At 45.5% G+C, this 21,464-nt stretch overlaps 1 protein-coding gene across 1 annotated transcript in view; it reads right to left on the reverse strand.

The window, feature by feature from the left end:
- LOC140430451 (beta,beta-carotene 15,15'-dioxygenase-like) overlaps positions 1-20,849 on the reverse strand; it is a 62,273-nt gene extending 41,424 nt beyond the window's left edge. Inside the window, exons 1-6 of the mRNA XM_072517933.1 lie at positions 20,787-20,849; positions 19,754-19,901; positions 18,699-18,827; positions 15,386-15,515; positions 10,579-10,726; positions 9,696-9,843 (exon numbers count right to left, since the gene is read on the reverse strand). Of these exons, the coding sequence (XP_072374034.1) occupies positions 9,696-9,843; positions 10,579-10,726; positions 15,386-15,515; positions 18,699-18,827; positions 19,754-19,817 (619 nt within the window). The 5' untranslated portion in view covers positions 19,818-19,901; positions 20,787-20,849. The remainder of the gene's footprint in view (positions 1-9,695; positions 9,844-10,578; positions 10,727-15,385; positions 15,516-18,698; positions 18,828-19,753; positions 19,902-20,786) is intronic.
- Between the last annotated feature and the right edge of the window lie 615 nt (positions 20,850-21,464).

The raw sequence follows: 21,464 nt of genomic DNA on the forward strand, positions 1-21,464 counted from the left end.
ATGAGATCAGGAAATATCTCAAAGGGAAAGGATGGCACCTTTGGAGTGAATTCTGCGATAATGAGGAAACAGGACCTGGGAGTATAGGACATACTTGGTGGGAGAACCTGTCAGAGATCCACAAGAAGAGCTTAGGGAAAGCACGCAAGCCGATGGCAATCGTGTCCTGTTTGGCACAATTGCGAGGCACAGAGGAGGTCGTTAGGACGCTCCGTAGAGAGATAGAGGAGAGAGACAGAACCAGTGAGGTGGACGTGAGTGAGGTAGAGAAAGAGAATCGAGATCTGAAAGAGCAGTTAGCAGCAAGGGACAGGGAGGTGGATGATGCCAAGAGGGCACATCAGTCTTGTCTCGCGCATTTGAACAGTTTTCAGACGCAATATGATAAGGCCTACCAGGACATGCAACGTGCGGTCTTGGTAAGACAAGAAACAGAACAGCAAGTTGAGAAATTGCAGAAACAGTGCAATGATTTAAAAGCAGCCCTACGAGCACGCCATACTTCCACAACAGAACAAAGTCCGAGCTTCGTAGACCACGCAAAGTGCCGGAAGCAAACTGCCGAATTGCAATCTCTGCTTTCCGTTCAAAATGGATTTCAAAGTACATTCGGACCCCAATTTGATCAAGAAAACAGCCCCGATTAGCAGGAATTGAACGAGACTGCCCATAGATACGTACATGGGACATGTACGCAGGAAAAACCCCAGAAAAGGAAAGCGCCCCAACCCCCAATCGAACAGGCAGAACACACCCCCATGAACCCTGTAACCACACACCGCACGGCCGCAGGAGAGGGAGAAGCAGACTTCCTTTACACAACCCCGTTAACCGTGACCCAATTACGGGATGCATGTGGAAAAATTGCACCGTTCCTTCCCACATCAGACCCCCACCAATTTATCACGAAAGTCAAACAACAGGCAACCTTGTATGGCCTGGACGAAAAGGAGCAAGTGAAGCTCAGTTTTAAGCCTCGACCCTTCAGTCGCAGCAGCCTTTCCCAAACCCACAGAATGTAGGAGGAGGCACACTCCAAGAGATGCATACAACGATCCTTGATGCGATCGGCTTTAACAGAGGAGACCCCGTAGAAGGCCTAAATAAGTGTAGACAAAAGAAGACAGAGCACCCCACAGCGTTTGTTGGACGTTTGTGGATTCACTTCACCGCAGTTTTTGGAGAGTTAGCCCGCGCCCATTTGTCCCCAGATAATATGGCCAAATGGACCCAAATTCTAGTCTCCCACACCACAGAAGCAGGACGAAAAGCTTGCGCAAATTATGCCCCTCAGATGAGGCCTACAATGAAAAATGGGTTTTGAAGAGATTGTCCCGCGCTTGGGAGCAATCAATTGCAGGCAAAACCGTATTTTCAAAACCCGATGAAGAGCAGGCAGAGATGAACCCAATTAAAGCGCACCAGAACCCCACATGGGTAAATGAGGGCAGGAACAGTCCATCCCAGCCCAAAACTCAGGAATGTTACTACTGTGGATAGTTAGGACACTTTGCACGAGAGTGCAACGCGCCCCCAAAACAGCAGAGAAACCAACAGACAGGCACCCTAAACAGGAATAGGGCAAAGCCGATCCATAGCGTTAGCGCCCGTTCAGAGAATGCAGACATGAACGGCACCGACTGACGGTGTTCGGGCTCCCCAACCTGGGTCTGCGACACCCTTTGGGACAAGTCCGTTAGACCGGTAGTAGCAGGCAAAGTCCGGGGACACCCGTAGAATTTGTTTGGGACACAGGAGGCTCCCGCACCACACTCAATTCCTCCACGATGTTCCAGTGAGACACGTGGCCCACAACAGACACCATCATACTCAGCGGTTTTACAGGCCATTTACAACAGGGACACATCACAGCCCCTGAGCAATACAGAAAGGGAACATCACAACTAAGCACCCCGTAGTTTTAGTTGATCTGCCCCAGACAGCAGAATATATCCTTGGGATCGATTTCATGAGCTCCCATAACCTTTCTTTCGACCCAGTTAACAAATGTGTCTGAAAAATGGCAAAGGCAGCACGAGCCCCCACCACGCTCACAGTAAGAGAGTACGTAAACAGGATTAGCTCAGTAGGAGACTTCTGGTTCGACCCTTGAGCCATTAGTACAGACAAACAGGTTAGGGCAGTCCTGCAGGAACATAAAGCAGCATTTGCACAGCACAAGCACGACTGTGGCAATTTGGCTGGCTTTGTGAACGTTACAGGTCCCGATCCTACACCCCAGAAGCAGTACGGATTTCCCCAGGAAGCAGAGGGAGAAATCTGCAAAGTAATAGAGAGTTTGTTGGATCAAGATGTATTCAGATCAGTATCTTCCACAAACAACGCACCGATTTGGCCCGTCAGGAAACCGGATGGATCATGGTGACTGACCATTGATTACCGGGAACTGAACAAAGTAACCCCAGCAGCAGCCCCACCATAGCCACGAGTCCCGAGACAATGCTCAAACAGGGACTCCAGTCAAAATTATTTTCGGTTTTGGACATTAGTAATGGCTTTTGGTCCATTCCATTGGCTAAAGCGTGCCAGTATAAATTCGCCTTTACATTCCAAGAGCAACAATACACATGGACGTGCCTTCCACAAGGCTTCCACAACTCCCCCTCCATTTTCCACCGACAGCTGGCAAATGGTTTAGCAAATTTTCCCGCCCCGATTGTCTGGTCCAGTATGTAGACGACTTGTTGCTACAGACAGAGACAAAGGGAGAGCATTTCGCTTCTCGCCGAACTCCTAGCACTCCTAAAAGAAATTGGTTGTAAAGTGTACCCCAAGAAGGCCCAGATTCTGAAAGAAAAAGTGATTCACTTGGGAACAGTGATCACTCATGGTAAACACGAGATCGAGCAAAAGAGAATTGACTCGATCGTCAAATTGCCACTTCCCCACAATGTCTCAGCCCTCCGGTCATTTTTAGGACTGGTTGACTACTGCCGAAACCATATTGACGGTTTCGCCACTAAAGCAGCGCCCCTTTCCGAACTTCTCAAAAAGCAGGCACCTTGGAAATGGCTTCCACAGCATACAGATGCCGTGGACGCCTTAAAAAGAGCACTCAGCACAGCCCCCGCACTACAGGTCCCAGATCCACATTTCCCGTATGCTATCGAAGTAGCAAGCACCGACCAAACCCTTTCGGCCGTACTCCTCCAGGAACGCCATGACAAATTACGTCCCGTAGCATACGCCTCACGCGTGTTAGACCCCGTAGAACAAAGATTTTCTGCCTGTGAAAGGCACCTGCTCGCAGTTTTTTGGCCAGTGCAATACTTTGCCTACATTACAGGACTCAACCCCATCACCATCCTCACAGAACACACCCCAACACAGCTTTTGTGAGACGGCCGACTTAAGGATGGCACAGTCAGCCAAATCCGCGCAGCCCATTGGACCCTTCTTTTGCAGAGACGGGACATCACGGAAAAGAGAACCAAAACCCACACCTTCCTTGCCGATAATTTGCAGTCTGCAGGCACCGCTTATGAATGTGAGATCATCACCACGAAACAGAACACAGGCCCATTTATTCCCAAAACACCCCCCAGGAAAACGGGTAGTACACCCCAGCCCACAGACAAGTGCGCACCCCTGAGGATTTAAGTGGATGTCTCCTCCACAGTGTTAAATGGAAAGAGAATTACCGGTTGTGGTATATATGTAGAGGACGCGCAGGGACGCGCCCTAGATGAAATTTCATTAAAGTTGCCAGGACACTTAGGCTCGCAGGCAGCAGAGCTGGCAGCGATTGCATATATTGTAGACCACCCAGACTCATTCCCGACCCCAGCAGACATCTATTCGGACAGCTTGTATGTCTGTAATAGTTTGACAGAATTTCTACCCCTGTGGGAAACAAGAGGATTTGTTTCCGCGGACGGTAAACCCCTACCCTCAGCCCCATTGCTCCGCCATATCTTAGAGACAGCGAAGGATAGGAAATACAGAATAATTAAGGTTTGCATTCACCACCGTTCTTCCCCCCCTGGTAACGTTAAAGCAGACGCCCTAGCGAAAGCAGGCTCCAGGCATGGTTATTTTTGGAACCCCCCCCCCCCCCCCCCCCCCTCCCCGAGAGCACCCCAATACTCGCAGTTCAGGTCTCACAGACCAACATTCAGGATTTAGAGAAGGCCCAGAAAGAGGACGAGAAACTCAGGGAAGTTTTAAAGGGAACCTTCCCAGTCCCGTATGATAAATACAGAAGCGCAATCACCACACACGACGGTGTGATTTTAAAGGATGGCATTTATATAATTCCCTGCCAGGACAGGAACCAGATCATTTGTCAGTTCCATGACAATCATGGACACCAAGGAATTTAAAGTAATAGAGAGCTAAATTCAGACCGCTCTGCTGGTGGCCTGATTTAAAAACCGATGTAACGCACTACATTGAGAATTGCTTAATCTGTGCCCAGAACAATCCGGACAGATATGCTAAAAAGGCTCAACTTAGTCATACCCGCCCCGTTAATGGACCATGGACAAATCTCCAGATAGATTAAATAGAACCCCTACCCCCGTGCAGAAATGGTTACAAGTATGTGTTGGTGGTCATAAACACCATCACAAAATGGGTGGAAGCATTCCCGTCACGGACTAATACAGCCAAGACAACTGCTAAAATATTAACACACCACATCTTTACAAGATGGGGCCTCCCACGCAGTATAGAGTCGGATCAAGGCTCCCATTTCACCGGATGTGTAATGAAAAACATCCTCACGATTTTCGGCATTGGACAAAAGTTCCATATCGTATACCACCCTCAGTCAAGTGGTATTGTAGAACGAATGAATAGGACATTGAAAGCCACCCTCAGAAAAATGGTACAGCAAAATAACAGCACCTGGGATTCAGTACTCCCATTTGCTTTAATGTTTTTAAGAAACACGGTATCCACGTCCACAGGTTACACCCCCCAACCCTCATGACCGGATGCCCCATGAAAGGCACTGAATATTTATTAGGACTGGATTTGGCCAGCCCCGCAGTTACAGCACTCACGCTTGAAAATGCGGTTACACAACTGGTACAGAACATAAAGGCAGCCCAACTCGCAGCTGCAGTGAGACTTGGAACCAGGAAGAAACAGAGCAAGGCTTGTTTCGACAAAACAGTATACGCCACTGAGTTTACAGTCGGGCAACAAGTTATGCTTTCCCTTTACAACCCCAGTTCATTCCTTTCCCCAAGATTTTCCGGACCGTACTCCATTTCGGACAAAGTCAGCCCTTCAGTATACAAAATAACCTATCCCAATGGTAAATCTGCGTAGTTTCATATAAACCAGCTCAAGGCTTACGGCTCGCAGAATAACCACACACACCACATCCTGCTCGCAGCAGCAGATGATCACGCCCCGCCCACAGATGACGTATTCCTACCCTCCCCCAACCACTCCAGCCTGCCCTCAGACATGACTTCAACTCCGCCCCCAGAGGCACGACTCCGCCTCTCCCTTCCCTCAACCAGCAGTGACAGCGACAGTGATAGCAATCAACATGACGATAGCCACAGCACACCACGTTACGACTATACCCCTGCACCAGGCCCCACTCCCAGCGAATCCAAGCATGATTCTACTGACCCATTTGAGATCGCTTATATCAAAGCCCCTGACCCAGACCCACCGCCCGACGATTACGGATTGAAGCATAGTAGCTCCAACTTCGACACACGATTCTGGCAGCGAGACAATTCGTTCAGGCTCATCCGGAATGATGAGATGGACCCCAATTCGCCCCAAGCAGCTTTAGCACGGTTACTACAGTCAAGAGTTTGGCAGCCAGGAGAAGATGATGACTTAGAGTCTGACTCCCACCAAACAAATCCCTTTGCGCCCCTGTTCGCTATTGAGCAGTGAGGTGTCCAGATGATGGAGAAAAAAGGAACCGATGGAGAGATATGGTGTCCTTTCTGATGGAACCTGCACCGTGTTTGTTGTATGTTTGCTCGTTAGTGTTAACGTTAAGTGTTGTTTGTAACTTCGAAAGTTTTCACGGCCCCACATCACCACTCCTTTGACGCCCAATGGCTGTTAGAGGAACAAGTTTGTCCCCGGACAATAGTTCAAAGGAACTAGTTTGTCGACAGAACACGACTCATAGCTGTTCTCCTAATTTGAGGGGCAGCCCCCCACGACGACCACATTCTTCCCGTTCTTGCTGGTTGCTCCCACAGTGGAGAAACGGCATTAGTCCCCGCCCTGCCTGAGGACCTCCCCTCTGGTCAGCTACGCTCGGGTAGAGCACATACGGCATTGGTCACCGTCCTACTCGGGGATTCCACCCATTTCTTACCTGCCGCGGTTCATATGCACCTCATTTTGGCTCTTTACGTTCAAAATTCTTTTGTTTGGTTTTGGCAACCCTTAGGTTGCTTCCCTATGCTATTTACATCCTCAAACACTGGGATGGTAAATCACACAGGCTGCGAGACCGCTCGCATTACGGCAGTATTTTTCTTAGATGTCTCGTCCAAATATTCGGTTTAAAAAAAAATGAGGGAGTCACAGATGGTGACCAATTATAAAGGGAAATTGGCATTAAAGGACAGACAGACAGACATATGAGATCTTAAGCAAGATAATAACAGAAATTATGCTTGTGTTCACTGAACTCCAGAAACTCAGGAACCCCAGAGGAAGACAAGGAAGAAGACCCACAAAGATGAAGACAGCCTTTGTGTTCACATGGATCTTAGCGGGATCCCTTCAGATGCGCGCGGACACTACCCCCCTGACCCCTACCACACAAACCATAAATGATTCTCACCCCTGTAATACACGGAACCCTGAGATAACTAGCCCAGCGAGAGCTAGCAATGCCCCGACCTGGTGTGATAAGTTTATCACCTGGTACTCACTCTCATATGTAGTCGAAGCACTCTTAATGCTGGCGATACTTTGCAGTGTCGTGCAAACATTTAGAATTAGGAAATGGCGAAAGAGAGCATATCGCTCTCGCACCCCGGTATACAGGTTTAGGTCCCCCATTTTCGGATTTCACCAGACCCCCGAACCCATTGGGACGGATTAAAGAGCATCCATTTTTCTTTATGTATTCTGTGGAATAAAAAGATGTAAACCCCTGTGTCTGACTGCCAGGCCAAAGAAATGTGTGTGCTGCTATTTTGTACAGTTTAAGATGTATAGATTATTTTTGGATTGTTTGTATTTTTGGATTGTTTGAATGAGGATAGTTTATTGTGAATAGTTAGAGGTTCCAGTTTTTTTATTTTTCTGTAATGCATGTATTAATGTCATAGCGCCCCGTAGAGTTTTTATGATAATGAACGTATTTAAAATGGTTTAGGTAAAATTGTGTTGCATAGGATAGGACAGTGTAGAGCCTAAGTATGGGTGCCCCGGTTGGTCAGAGGATGAAGACGATGTAGTAGTGTGATCCTTCCCGCTTCGCATTGAGGATCACAAGGAGGGAGTGTAGCCATCTGGGATGGCCACGTCCCGGTTACAAAATGGACACTCGCAAAGAATGCAGGGAAAATTGGACAATACTAAGAAACAAGCAGGTGCAAGCTCAGTCTGTTGATTAGAACCTTAAGCTCTCAGACAGAACAGAAACTGCCAAGCAATCTACATTCTAATGAGACATCTCTGGGGCCAAAAGGGAAACATTTAGATACACAATGTTAAGGCAGTCACCCCGGCGCCAGAAGAGACTAAAACAAAGCAGACCAACGGTCACCTAGGACATGCCCAGCGATCAGGGAACCACCCCTCTTTTGGAGGAAGATCGATACGAATGATTGGGGAAAGACCCAATTAATTGAGGCCAAGTTCAAGGCCCGCCCAAAAGCGCACAAAGCCCTTTTTAGTATAAAAGGTATTCCCCAAGGGAGAATCTTTCTCCTTTGACTTTGGCTCTCAGCGAAGAGAGAGACCAGCCTAGCAGCTATATCAGACCAAGTAAGTTCCAAATCAACGCACGCTATGAGATAGACGCTCCTAGTTGCTATCCTGTAAACAGCTCAACCCAGCAGCCTCAGAACCGAGCAACGGCCATTGTTCCTCTGACTGAGTGGGCACCCAAAGCTAACTATAGGCTTTAGTAATGGTGGTAATTTAGTTTGTAGAGTTTATGCATGAGTAGATTTGACTATGTGTAAATAAATGAGCATTGCTTTTGAACTTACTAACTGGTGTATCGAGTCATTGATCAGTATTCGGTTCTGAACCTTGTGGCGGTGTCGAAAGATACATGGCGACTCTTGAGCAAACGTAATTAAACAGAGCCAAATTAAGAAACAGCTAAAGTTAGCAACATTAGCTCACTAATGCTATCCTAATGAAGCTGGCAGACCCATGTTTCCTGGTGTTGCTATCGGCCTCATTAGATAAGTGTATTTGATGGCACGGTAGCACAGTAGTTAGCACTGTTGCTTCACAGCATCAGGATCCCACGTTCAATTCCTGGCTTGGGTCACTGTCTGTGCGGAGTCCGCACATTCTCCCTGTGTCTGTGTGGTTTCCTCCGGGTGCTCCTCCCACAAGTCCCGAAAGACGTGTTAGTTAGGTGAATTGGACATTCTGAATTCTCCCTCAGTGTACCCAAACAGGCGCCGGAGTGTGCCGACTAGGGGATTTTCACAGTAACTTCATTGCAGTGTTAATATAAGTCTACTTGTGACAATAATAAAGATTATTATTGTTATTTTGTGCTACACCAGGATCGTACTGTAATTCGAGTGCAGTCCTATTTCTCATCCTGCATGCAGCTATTTGAAGAGGAGAAGAGACTTCTTGGTGAATGATTTTCCTTCACTTGACACCATTCATTGAGATGATGATGTAGCCATCACTAGCAAGGTGCATTTATTGCCCAAAGCTAATTCCCCTTAAGAAGGTGATGATAATCCTGCAAAACACAATAACTGAACCACAAATATAATCCATTGGCTGCATAGCACCCAGGCTCACCCAAAGGATATTGCAACTTGCGAGATGAATACAAATAGAGAGGGTACAGAGGAGATTTTCCAGAATGTTGCCTGGGCAGGAGAATTTGAGTTATGAAGAGAAATTGGATAGACTTGGATTGTTTTCCTTGGAGCAGAGGAGACTAAGGGGGACATGATTTGAGAGCTACAGAATTATGAGGGGCTTGATAGAGCAGACAGGAAGAAACATTTCCCCTTGGTGGAGGGATCAATGACCAGGGGCCATAGATTTAAGGTAAGGGCAGGAGGTTTAGATGGGATGTGAGAAAAAACCTTTTCATCCAGAGGGGGATAGGAGTGTGGGACTCACTGTCTGAAACAGTGGTGGAGGCAGAGACCCTCATAACATTTAAGAAGTATTTAGATGCACACTTGCGATGCCAAGGCATACACGGCTACTGGCCAAGTGCCGAGAAATTGGATTAGAATGTTAGGGGGTTGATTTTGATCGGGCAGACGTGATGAGCCAGGGGCCTTTTCTGTGCTGTAGCCTCTATGACCAAGTGATTAGGGTCTAGAATGTACTGCCTGAGATTGTGGTGGGGGCTGGTTCAATTGAAGTATTCAAAGGGCTGTTAGACTGCTAAAAAGGAAGAACATGAAGAGTTAGGGGGAGAAGCCAACACTAGATGAGTTGCTCATTCGGAGGGCCGGTGCAGACATAATGGGCCAAATGGCCTCCCACTGTGTTGTAAGGATTCTGTGGTCAATTACCTGACTTGGTATTTGGTATCTTCACAAACAGGTACTTTGTTTTGCCTTTCTCAGCGATAGAGGTGCCCATATTGTAAGTGTTTCCATTTCCATCATAATGTGGGTGAGATGTTGCCAGATTAAAAGCAACATATTTTCTGTAGTCAACCTATATAAATATGCCAACGGTAAATTAAGCCACTCTTCACCTCTGAAGATACAGTGTCAAAACATTTATTGTTTTCAAACATGCACTTTGCACTTCGTTACAGTGCACTTGAGACATTATTTTAGCATAAATTCAATTGGAGAATATTGCAGATAAATTAAAGCAATTAATAAAGATTGCGCCCACAAACTGATGGCACATGATGTTAGGCACTGAGGTACTGTACCATGAAACCGAAGGGACGCAGAAATATGAAACTTGAGTGCGGTGTTGAAATTTTCAACCTTCCAGAAGGATTGTATTTTTGACCCCCACTTCCGTGCTGTATTTCGAGGGTCCAGTATGTCTGAGCCACATTGTAAAATCTATGGAGCGAAGTTAAGGCCTTTCCTCACAGGAAGGATGAGAAATTCCAAGGGATGGATCAGCCTAAGTGGAGCAGCATTGTTTGTGCACTGTCTTCGGCGCTGACTTGAGCGGTATTAATAGAATATGGGAGTGGAAAGCCTAGACATTGTCCCTTCCATAAAACAGTGTGTAAAAAAGCTTTACTTCAGGAGGAAGGTGCAATCAGAAGCATTGCTGATCAACTGATGCAATCAAAAGACATACAAGGTATTTAACCATTGAATATATGGTAGTTAAACATTGGTGACTGTTTCTGTATAAATGCAACTGTTCAACGAGCTGTCAACTAGAATCCCGCAAACAGAGTTTTATTTTAACCAATCTCACCTTCTCCAATGTTTCAAGTGACCTCGGATCTATCCTCCTGATATAGTTGACTTCCGATGAAGCAAAGAAATTCTCACCATATTTAATTATATTAATCAAACAGTTGTCTGTGAAATCAGGAATAATATGCGTGAGATAAGAAAATGATCTGTAAAATACAAACAGAGGCATGTTGCTTTGTGTTTCATTCAATTGTTTGCCATTTTGAGTCAGTGTGCCATGGAACAATTGAGAGCAGATTGTATAAAGGAAGTGTTTCTGCAATGTTGGTAGAACTCGAGGCGAACCCTAATGGGGCACTGGTGGTTGAAAGAAGTCAAAGTGACAATGAAAGCTTTGAACATAATTTTAATCTACCCTAAACATACGAACCATGTGACTGGATAATTGTTTAAGAAGGAATAAAAGAGACTTCCAGTGGTGGCCAGGAGTTGGGTGGTCACGTGAAAAGTGGCTCTCTCCTAGAAACATCCTATTAGACCGTACTAACCCATCAAACAGGAACCAAAAGTACCAAAATGGTTCCCCCCAACTTAACCCTCACCTACCACTCAACCGACTGAGATGCTGGCGAGGCAGCAGCCAAGTCACAAGGCCAGCAAGAGCAAAGAGAGGAAAACACCGATTTCAGAACAGGGGGGGACACATGTGGCCACCTAGAACTGAGCATGACGGACCCAACAGGATTGCCAATTCCGGCTCAATCGTCGACAGAGAAGCTGATGCTTCAAAAGCATAGAGAAGCGGTGAAAGTAGACTTCATGTCGGCAATAAAGTCGGCAATAGAAGCCGCGCTGGCCCCCATAAATGGAGAAATGGATAGAGCAGAGCAGAGACTGGAGGCCCAAGAGGCGGCGGTGTGGGACCTGGAGAAAGCAGCCATGGACCAGGGCTGGAGGATCAACTCACTCAGAGCTGAGGTGGCCAGGTTGAGGATGACCCAGAAGGCGCTAAAGGGAAAGGTGAATGACCAAGAAAACAGGCCACGCCGACAAAACCTGTGGATCGTCGGGCTACCGGAGGGAGCAGAGTATAAGATCCTGACAGAACGTCTCAAAGATGCTCGATAAACTGGTTGGGGAGGAGAGCTTCGTCAAGCCCCCAGAAGTGGACTGGGCCCACAGGTCATTCCGAAATAAACCCAAGTCAGAGGAACCACCGCGGGCATAATTTGCAAAACTTCACAAGTTTCATGACAAGCGTTCTGAACTGGGCGAGGAGCATGTGATCGTGCAAGTGGGGAGGACACACAATCTGCATATACCAGGACATTGGAGCCACCCTGGCCAAGCGCCAGGCAGAGTTTAATGGGAGCAAAACCACACTGTTTAAAAGTAAAGTGCGATTTGGCATGCTGTACCCAGCAAGACTATGGGTCACGTTCAATGACAAAGAATATTATTTCAACACGCCAGGGTGGGGGGGGGGGGGGGCACATGCCAGGGTGGGTAAGGAGGGGAAGATAAGGGGGGAAGGGAGGAGTGGGGGGAAGGATAGAAGACTGATTACAACAGGTCGCACATGGAGATGGAAAAAGAAAGACGATGATGACCACCTTGGATGGCCCATGAACAAAAGGAAACCCCGGCATGCAGGGGCACATCCACAGCTTATGTATGGCTGGCCCCAAAGGAGAGGGCGGGTGGGTGGGGGGGAGGGGTTGGGGGCAGGGGAGGTGCTGAATAGATAACCCCCATCAGAATAGTCACCTTAAACATTAGACCACTCATCGGACACATGAAAAGATCCAGGGTCTTTGCCCATCTGCAAACCTGACGGTCAAAGTAGTCTTTCGACAGGAGACACACTCAAGAGAGAAGGACCGATTGAGGTTAAGGAAAAGCTGGATGGGATAGACGTATCAAGCGTGCTTTGACATAAGGGCGAGGGGATTGCCATACTATTCAACAAAACAGTAGCCTTTACAGCGACTAACATGGTGGTGGACCCAGGGCGGTGATACGCAATGGTTACTGGGACCTTGGAAGGGGCCCCAGTGTAAATATATACACCACAAAATGGGATGTGCCAAGTTTATTAAAAAGACTATATCAGAAATCTCCAACCTACACTAACTCGGGCAGAGACTTCAACTGTGTGCAGAACCCCAAAACAGACAAATTCAGCCCTCAAATGGGAGCGGAATCAGGAATGGCAAGAGAATTAACCACCATAAAGCCTACTCCCACATGAACGTTCTTGTAGTGGGTAAGACGGTGCTTCCAGGATTACAAGGGGATGAATATTCCGCAATAGTAATCTCAGATCATGCTCCACACTACACGGATGTGAGATTGGCAATGGGCCGGGCCCAGCCCCCACCCCCCCTCTCACCCATGGAGGCTGGACTCAGCCCTCCTGTCCAGGAAGGCGTTCTCTGAAAAAATGTCACAAGCCATCAATGTAGCCTGCAACCAGAATGGAAAGGTCTCTCCCAATACATTCTGGGAGGCAGTGATCAGGGTGGAAATAATAGCAGAGACAGCGAGAGACACTTTGTCCAGCCTGATGAAGGTCAAGACACACACTACGGGGCAGACTATTTGCACAGTACAAACTAGGGGACAGTAAATGTGCTGACATATATGGATGACTGCTAGACGAGGTAAGGGGCCCCACTGGACAAAACAAGAGGACGATAGGAGGAAAAATTCAGTACAGAGATAGGGGGAGGACCCTAGATCGAAGCACTGCATATGGTGAACTCCACCTTCTCATGCACAGGGCTGAGCCTAACACAGCTAAAGGTGGTGCACAGGGTGCACCTGACCAGGACACGAATGAGCAGGTTCTTCACGGAAGTAGAGGATAAATGCGAGCGATGTCAGGGGGGTCCGACCAAACACTCCCACATATTCGGGTCCTGCCCCAAGCTTTTTGGGTTCTGGACCACCTTTTCAGAGGCCAGGCACAAGGTTGTGGGGGTGAGGATGGAGCCATGCCCTTTAGTGGTGGTCTCTGGGGTATCGGAGCATTTAGAGCTCTTTATGCAGAGGGTGATTTCCCGGTGGAGACTCCTGCTTGGATGGAGGTCGGCTGCACCACCATGACCTCCGAGCGGAGTTCCTAAAACTAGAAAAAAGAATTGCCATCAAGGGGTCAGAGGAAGGGTTCCACCACACAACGGCGGGGTGGGGGTGGGGGGGTACACCCATATAACGAGAGAAGGTGGAATGTTCACAATACACTGGGGCGTGGGCACCCACAAGCAGCAACACAGTAATACTGCCATACAAAGGGCTTAATCGGTGTGTTAGATCTCATCTCCTTTTTTGCTTCTTCCTGGGGCGCTGTACTCAGTGAATATCCACTGCCTCAGGCTACAATGGGGCATTGCTGACTATATTTGTACCACGCTGATTACAACGATGTAAATAGACAACGTGTTTTAGTATGTTTTAACACAAGTGTAAATGTTGATCACATTTTGGGTATGTCCAGTACAATGGTGTAGTTTATTTAAAACTTCTGTTATGAGTGACGCAACTGTGTAAGTGACTTATATGTTCAATAGATTTGCCTGTCATAAATGAAAAACTTCAATAAAAACATTTATTAAAAAAGGAATGGTCGGCAAAGTGGGTAACCACTGTTGAAAATGTTACTGCAAGTTGGAAGCAAACCTGATGAATTTCATGGTTCTTTTGAGTTGAGTTGATGTAGCGTATTTGAAAGTTATTGAAAGCTAGTCAAGCATACATTTCACTGGAATAATTCAGGTGGATGCATTAAGAGGAAACACAACAGCATGGATATGGTGGCAAATAAACAAAAAGAACAGGACCACTGGAATGCAGGAAGTGGTGTATCTCGACGGTAAGTAATGGGTCATTTTATAATCTTGGTCTAAATAGATAATTGTGACTGCCAGCAATACAGTCTCAAATATTGCTGGTGTCACAAAAGTGGTGATTCGGAAAACAATAAGAAGGATGATAAGATACTGAAGGAAGGAATGGACAAGGTAAGAGATTAGGAGATGCAATTTCATGTGCAGAAGGTATTTTAGAAGATAGAAAAATAAACAAATTGCAAAAGACCCATAAGGCTGCGGCTGTTGGTGAACAGAGATTGAGGGGTTTGAATAGAAAATTCCCTAAAAGCGGCAGTGCAGATAGATAAGCAATAAATAGAACCTTGGGTTTTATAAATAAGGACATGGAATGAAAGAGTAACAGAATAATGGTGAATTTATACAGTAACTTGATTAGGCCACAGTTCGAGCGCTGTATGTGTGCCGTGGTTGATTCATCATATTAAAGGCATTAAAGCCATTGACGCACTTGCTACAAGTTGGTCAGAAGTATGAGAAACTATGGTTTTACAGGGATACTTGAGATACTAGTACAATTTACATTGGATCATAGAATATTCAATATTCAAAGATTTAATAGAAGTTTTTAAAATTATGTCATTTTGATAGATTGAATGAGAAGATTATCTTCTCGATATAGGAGTTGATGCTGCAAATCATCAAGTTAAAGAGTGACAAAGAGGTTAGGTTGGGGGAAATATCTTTGCCTGGGGTCATTTGCAAGCATGGCCTGCTTGCCACTGGGATCAGTTGAGGCAGAACCTCTTGCTTCCTTTAAGAGAAGTAGAGTTAAATTTGAAGCAGTCAAATATATCAGGCTATAGGGAGAGTGCAGAACAATAAGATTAGTTTTAGATCACTCTGGCAAGGAGCTGGCATGGAACAATTGGCCGAATGGCCTCCTTCTGTGCTGCAAATTTCTCAATTCTACGATATAGTTTTATTTGATCGTTAACATAATTAGGAAATGTCAGTAATTAATTTCATACTTACTTGGAAAATATATTCTTGCAAGGGTCTGGATAAGCCATTGTGCCAAACTCTGATACCACAATCCTATTGGCTTCTATGTTAGACTTGTAAGTATCGCTCTGGAGATACTTACTCCTGTAGAATACCTCGCCTAGATTTAAGAATATAAAATCCAGTCATCGTTGCTGTCAGCAGAAATGAATTTTCAATTTCTCCATTCTAGGTGACGAAACGTAGAATTTGAGCTTTGTTATGTTCATCCACTTTTTTGAAAAAAATCAGACAACTGTCGGTCATATGATCTGCTGCAGTTTCTCTAACTCAATTCGTCTTACTTCCAAATGGTAGCACATCTAATTCATGATTGGGAATGACTGGGACTCAGTCCAGTACAGCAGAATGCAGATAAATATAGACAGAATAATAATATGTTTGGTGTTCATTTAAAAAAAATCTGTATCTGGGGTACTAATGTCACTGCTTGATTCATTTCGGGGCAGCATTCCATACCAATCAGCTGTCAGCCATTGACATCCCTTTCTTTTGGGCTTTGTGTTGGCACCAGTTGCAAAATAAAGCATCTGCCAGACAATAATCTCACACATATCAGAATAGTTACGGATAATTTCCCTCACTTGTCTGGGGCCCAGCACAGGAAACAGATCACTCAGGCTGTTGGACGCATCTGCTTGACGGTCAGAGGACACCAGTTAAAACATTTCCTTATCTCGCCAATGTTTCATTCCTCCCACTTTCAGGTAAGAAAACTGACTTCTTTCTTTATGATTGTATATTTTTTTAGATTGACAAAATTAGAGAGATATGGGAAATAATGGGGAAAATTGGATAGTATTATCAAAGAGGCAGCATAGGCCCGATGGGCCAGGTGGCTTCCTTCCATACTGTATCGTTCTATGGTTATGTGACATCCCTGAATGCTAAGTGTGGAACACTGTGCGACTCTCATTGGGAAAATATGGGTGAAAAGGTATTACCATCCCAGGCCAGACCCCAACAGTGGCTATGATACTGGACCGAAACATCAATATTTTAGTTTATTTGTAAAGCTGTGCGGAAAAAATGATTCCATAGGGCTTTGTTTTTTTTGAACAAAACTTTATTACGAATACAATATTAAACTCTGTAACTTCATACCCAAAAAGAACAAACTTACAATTGCCCCTTAAACACTACTACTCAATTCTGCATTAAACAGTGAGGAAAGAAACATTCAGCTCTCGATCCATCTTAAAATCAGCAGGGCACAGAGTCATACTTTCTTTATAAAACAGATTTGGTTCCTGTTAGAACCCTTTCAGACTCTGGCTCAATGCCTTCAAAGATCTCGTTCACTTGGCATGTTTCAGCTTCTTCCTTGTCCTCAGACAAGAATGCTCTGCTTTAAATATTGCTCTTTTTCTAACTATCCTACTGCAGGAGAATTGTGGACTCAAGTGTCAGACAGATTAGACTTCAACTCCTCTCCAAAGCTTTCCAAAATGTCTCTCTGCATCCATAAGACATAGGAGCATAATTAGACCATTCAGCCCATCGAGTCTGCTCCGCCATTCAATCATGGCTGATATGTTTCTCACCACCATTCTCCTGCCTTATCCCCGTAATCCCTGATCCCCTTATTAATCAAGAACCTATCTATCTCGGTCTTAAAGACAGGTTTGGCCTCCACAGCCTTCTGCAGCAAAGAGTTCCACAGATTCACCACCCTCTGGCTGAAGAAATTCCATCTCATCTCAGTTTTAAAGGATCGTCCCTTCAGTCTGAGGCTGTGGCGTCGGGTTCTAGATTTTCCTACTAGTGGAAACATCCTCTCCACGTCTATTCTATCCAGGCCTCAAAGTATCCTGTAAATTTCAATAAGATCCCCCTTATCCTTCTGAACTCCAAGAGTACAGACCCAGAGTCCTCAACTGCTCCTCATATGACAAGCACTTCATTCCAGGGATCATTCTTGTGAACCTCCTCTGGACCCTTTCCAAGGCCAGCACATCCATACTTAGATACGGGCTCAAAGACTGCTCACAATACTCCAATGTGGTCTCACCAGAGACTTATACAGCCTCAGAAATATATCCCTATTCTTATATTCTTGCCCTCTCCACATGAATGCTAACATTGTATTTGCCTTGGCTCCACCCAGCAATGACATCATCTCCCCACGCATAAAAACAAATTAACTCTGTAGGTTGAAAGCACAGTAACTCCCCAGGGACTTTCCCCAGTCAAACCACAGGATTGAAAACCACATTCCTCTGGTCAATTTCACCTTCTGGCTCCTAAAGGCTCTCAGGCCCTGCAAAACAAAATACTTAAAAAAACATGACTCCTCCTGCACTGTAGGGGTTCTTTGATTCCATGCTCCTATTTCTTGTGCTTTTGCACCAATGGCAGCCACAGTGAGGGGTCTTTCTTTGCCTGCATGCCACTCTTAAACATTTCGCTTTTTAATTCAAAAGTTTTATATTTTCATTTCACTTCTGACACAAATCAGATCCCCCTTCTGTCATCTACCACTACCAGTAAAAAAAACATCAAAGACTATCCAAAGAAGTAGTTATTAATCTATTGCTGCTCTCGTAATGTTAGTTGAACCAGTCACTGCTCTCGCAACAACAGTTCAGGACTCGGATAAATGAAATTCTACTTTATCTGGGGACCACCAAATAAAACCTGAACTGATAATCTTTTGAGTGGGTTCTTTACTCCACAGCTTATTACAGTGCGCCGTTACACAGATGGAGAAAAGCTGGTTAATGACAAAACATCCACGAGAAACAAAATAACACGCATCAGACTACACTGAGTTAATCTGATGTTCAACAGCTTTCAAATCCAAATTAAAAAATTTTTTTTTTCGAATACCCAATTCATTTTTCCCAATTAAGGGGCAATTTAGTGTGGCTAATCCACCTAGCCTGCACACCTTTGGGTTGTGGGGGCAAAACCCAATCAAACACGGGGAGAATGTGCAAACACCACACAGACCGTGACCCAGAGCCGTTATTGGACCTGGGACCTCGGCACGTGTGGCAGCAATGCTAACCACTGCGCCGTCATGCTGCTCTGTTTCAAATCCAAATTAGTGCAATCTCTCTCATTCAGCCGTGCCAACATTCTTCCACCTGGGCCTTTGACAACCATTCATTGAAGATTAATCGACATTTAGATTTTGCAAGCAGATTATGCATACTTGTTATGTGCTCAATGAGGAATGCATACCTAAAGGGCAGACACAAAGAGAGAATGTCCATAACTGCCTTGCTATTTATCATTTTCCCATATGGAAATAGGTAAATGGTGTTCTACAGCAACATACCATTTTCAAAAGTGAAACTATGGAGCAGCGACATCCCATCAAACCAGTGGTTGTAGACAGTGTCTCCAATTTTGTGCATGCCAGGTCCATTTCGAATGAGCGTCCCGTGTAGCCATTGTGGAATTTGACCTATTTTCATTTAAAATAATTAGTTAAATGTATCTGTATTTACAGCAATGGTGCGGATCACAATTCAATGCAATGTCAATAATGCCTTGTGCACTTTCAACTCGAGCTGCAGCTGAATCTAAACACCTTTCCAAAGTCGCAACTTCAATTTAAATTTCACAAGGAGTTTCCTGATGTCCTCAAAGACCCACTGTCACCAGACCAGAATGATGAGGCAGATCAGGGACGACTCACTGATGCATTACTGCATGATCCCAAAATAAAAATCTAACGTCGTTAGGTCAATGTGTGTGTGTCAGGAATTGATTTTACAGAAGTATAAATATTGCAGAACCCAAGGCCCAAAACAACCCAACTTGCAGGCGGATGTGAATAAGCAGTAAAGTGAAGTCACTTCTCCCAACTGCGTGTTGATGATACAGTTTCGGTTCCACGCAGCACAAGGGAAGGAAAGATAATCTTCCTTCGAGGGGAGGAGAGGAGGGTCTCACTCCGGTTAGCTTGTTTTTAGGGGGGGTGGGTATCCTATCAGGTCTTGACTCCTCATTCACACTGGCCTTGGCTCGTCCTGCGCCACTAAAATGCACAAAGTAAACATTTTGACCAGTTTTGGTCCTGGCCGTGCACCGAGCTCTCACAGAGAGGTTGGGAAGATCGCAGTTATTTTTCCCAACCAGACATAGACAAACAATAATATTTCAGGATTTGATCAAACTCGGTTATCCTGGGGGGGGAAGTTGCAGGGATTTTAAAAAGTGGGATGGGCCAAGTGGCCTAATTCTGCTTCTATGTCTTATTAACCGATTAATTGCGATTGGTCATTTCCGCTGCTTGATTTATTCCTCAAACCCCAAATGATTTGCAGAATGCGGTCGACATTAAACGGGACGATTCTGGGTTACACTGTAATGAACAATAGTTCTCACCTTGAATGTCTGCTTTGATTGGTTCTGGATTTTCTCTTTTGTTGCCTGTGAAGAGCGATTGCATGGTGACAGCAGCGCAGGACGCTGGCTCCCCAAGTGTCTGAGCTGCCCTAACTTTCTCTGTAAATAAGACCACACACTCAACCTGCTGAGAGAGAGAGAGAGAGAGAGAGAGAGGGAGAGCGCGCCACCAAACTGCAGGGTGCGTTTTAACCACTTACACACACTGCACTGCTGACCTAATGTGGAGGAAAGGACAAAACACAGCTCCTTACAGTTTAGTTGAGAAGTGAAAGCACGCTTCAAAACACAGTGAAAGCTTGTTTTCTCCCCACATTAAACAAGAAAGAGAGTGATCTGGTGAGTTTTCTCTTTTCCACACATTATTCCTACCACACGATTTCAAATCGACTGTCCTAATTTAAGGAGCATTTTTACATGAAATGCAACCTGTTACAGCAAATCGAAGGCTCACTTCAGAGACCTTTCGACCCATCAAGTCTGCACCACCCCATTCCCTCGCAACCCCTTAACCCCACCTCACCTTTGGACACTAAGGGGCAATTTATCATGGCCAATCCACCTAATCTGCACATCTTTGGAATGTGGAAGGAAACCAGAGCACCTGGAAGAAATCTGCACAGACAAGGGGAGTACGTGCAAACTCCACACAGTCACCCAAGGTCGGAATCGAACCCTGGTCCCTGGCACCGTGAGGCAGCAGTGGTAACCACTGTGCCACCGTCACTTGCAACAATCTTGCTCATTTTCCCAACACCAACCCGCTGGGCCGAATGGTCTCCTTCTGTGCTGCTCTGACTTCTTAACATAGATAAATTGATCTGATCAAATTTCCAATCCCGTTGATGTCCTATTCATGCTTTAAATATTTTAAAAGTTGTTGAGATGTCAAAATTCCTGTTTCGAGACAGATTACTTCTAAACTCATCTTCACGATTGAGTGAGAGAAAAAAAAAGAAGATTCTCGTACAACAAAGCATTGGAACAGCTAAAACAAGAAAAAATTGTTTACCTATCAGGCTCTGTAAGCCTCGGTTGTGACCGTTCCACACGGATTCTCCAGCTGAAACCCAGGGCAGTGGAGATGAACATTGATCAAGTTCTTTACTTTATACGTAATGAACGATGGTACTTTGAACGTCAACAGTAGCAGATTGATTAGGTTGGCAGATTATAGGGCTGCCAACACTCCAGGATTGGCTTGGAGTCCCCAGGAATTGAAGGCCACTCTCTCGAACGCCGCTATGTGCAACCCTGGAGAAAAACATCACAGGGGCGTTAAAAAGGATTATTTTGTGCTTCATTTTCTTTGAACATTTGCCGTTACCAGATCTAAGAATATTGAAAACGGAAAAGAAAACGGGAAAAGAAACCTGCTGTTTGGTTGACAGTCAAGCATCATTCAATTGGCCTTGGAAGGCAGTATGTGGAGAGTTGGTGGTGGAACTTCCAGGAATACCTCTAATCGCATTTGGCAACCCTATTCATATAAACTGGTCAAATGGACCTGAAGATGAGAGTTCAAGTGCAAGCACTGGATCTCGGATGGGAAATTTAAATTCAGTTAATTAAATAAAGTATAGAAATATAAATCTAAAGGTAGGAACTAGTGGGGGGGGGGGGGTCACGTGATGTGAGCACCAGGATCGGATGCGTTTCTGTGAGCCCGACTCCGGCCATTGGAAATCCT

Source organism: Scyliorhinus torazame, chromosome 10 (assembly GCF_047496885.1).
Source record: "Scyliorhinus torazame isolate Kashiwa2021f chromosome 10, sScyTor2.1, whole genome shotgun sequence".
NCBI classification, from domain to species: Eukaryota; Metazoa; Chordata; class Chondrichthyes; order Carcharhiniformes; family Scyliorhinidae; genus Scyliorhinus; species Scyliorhinus torazame.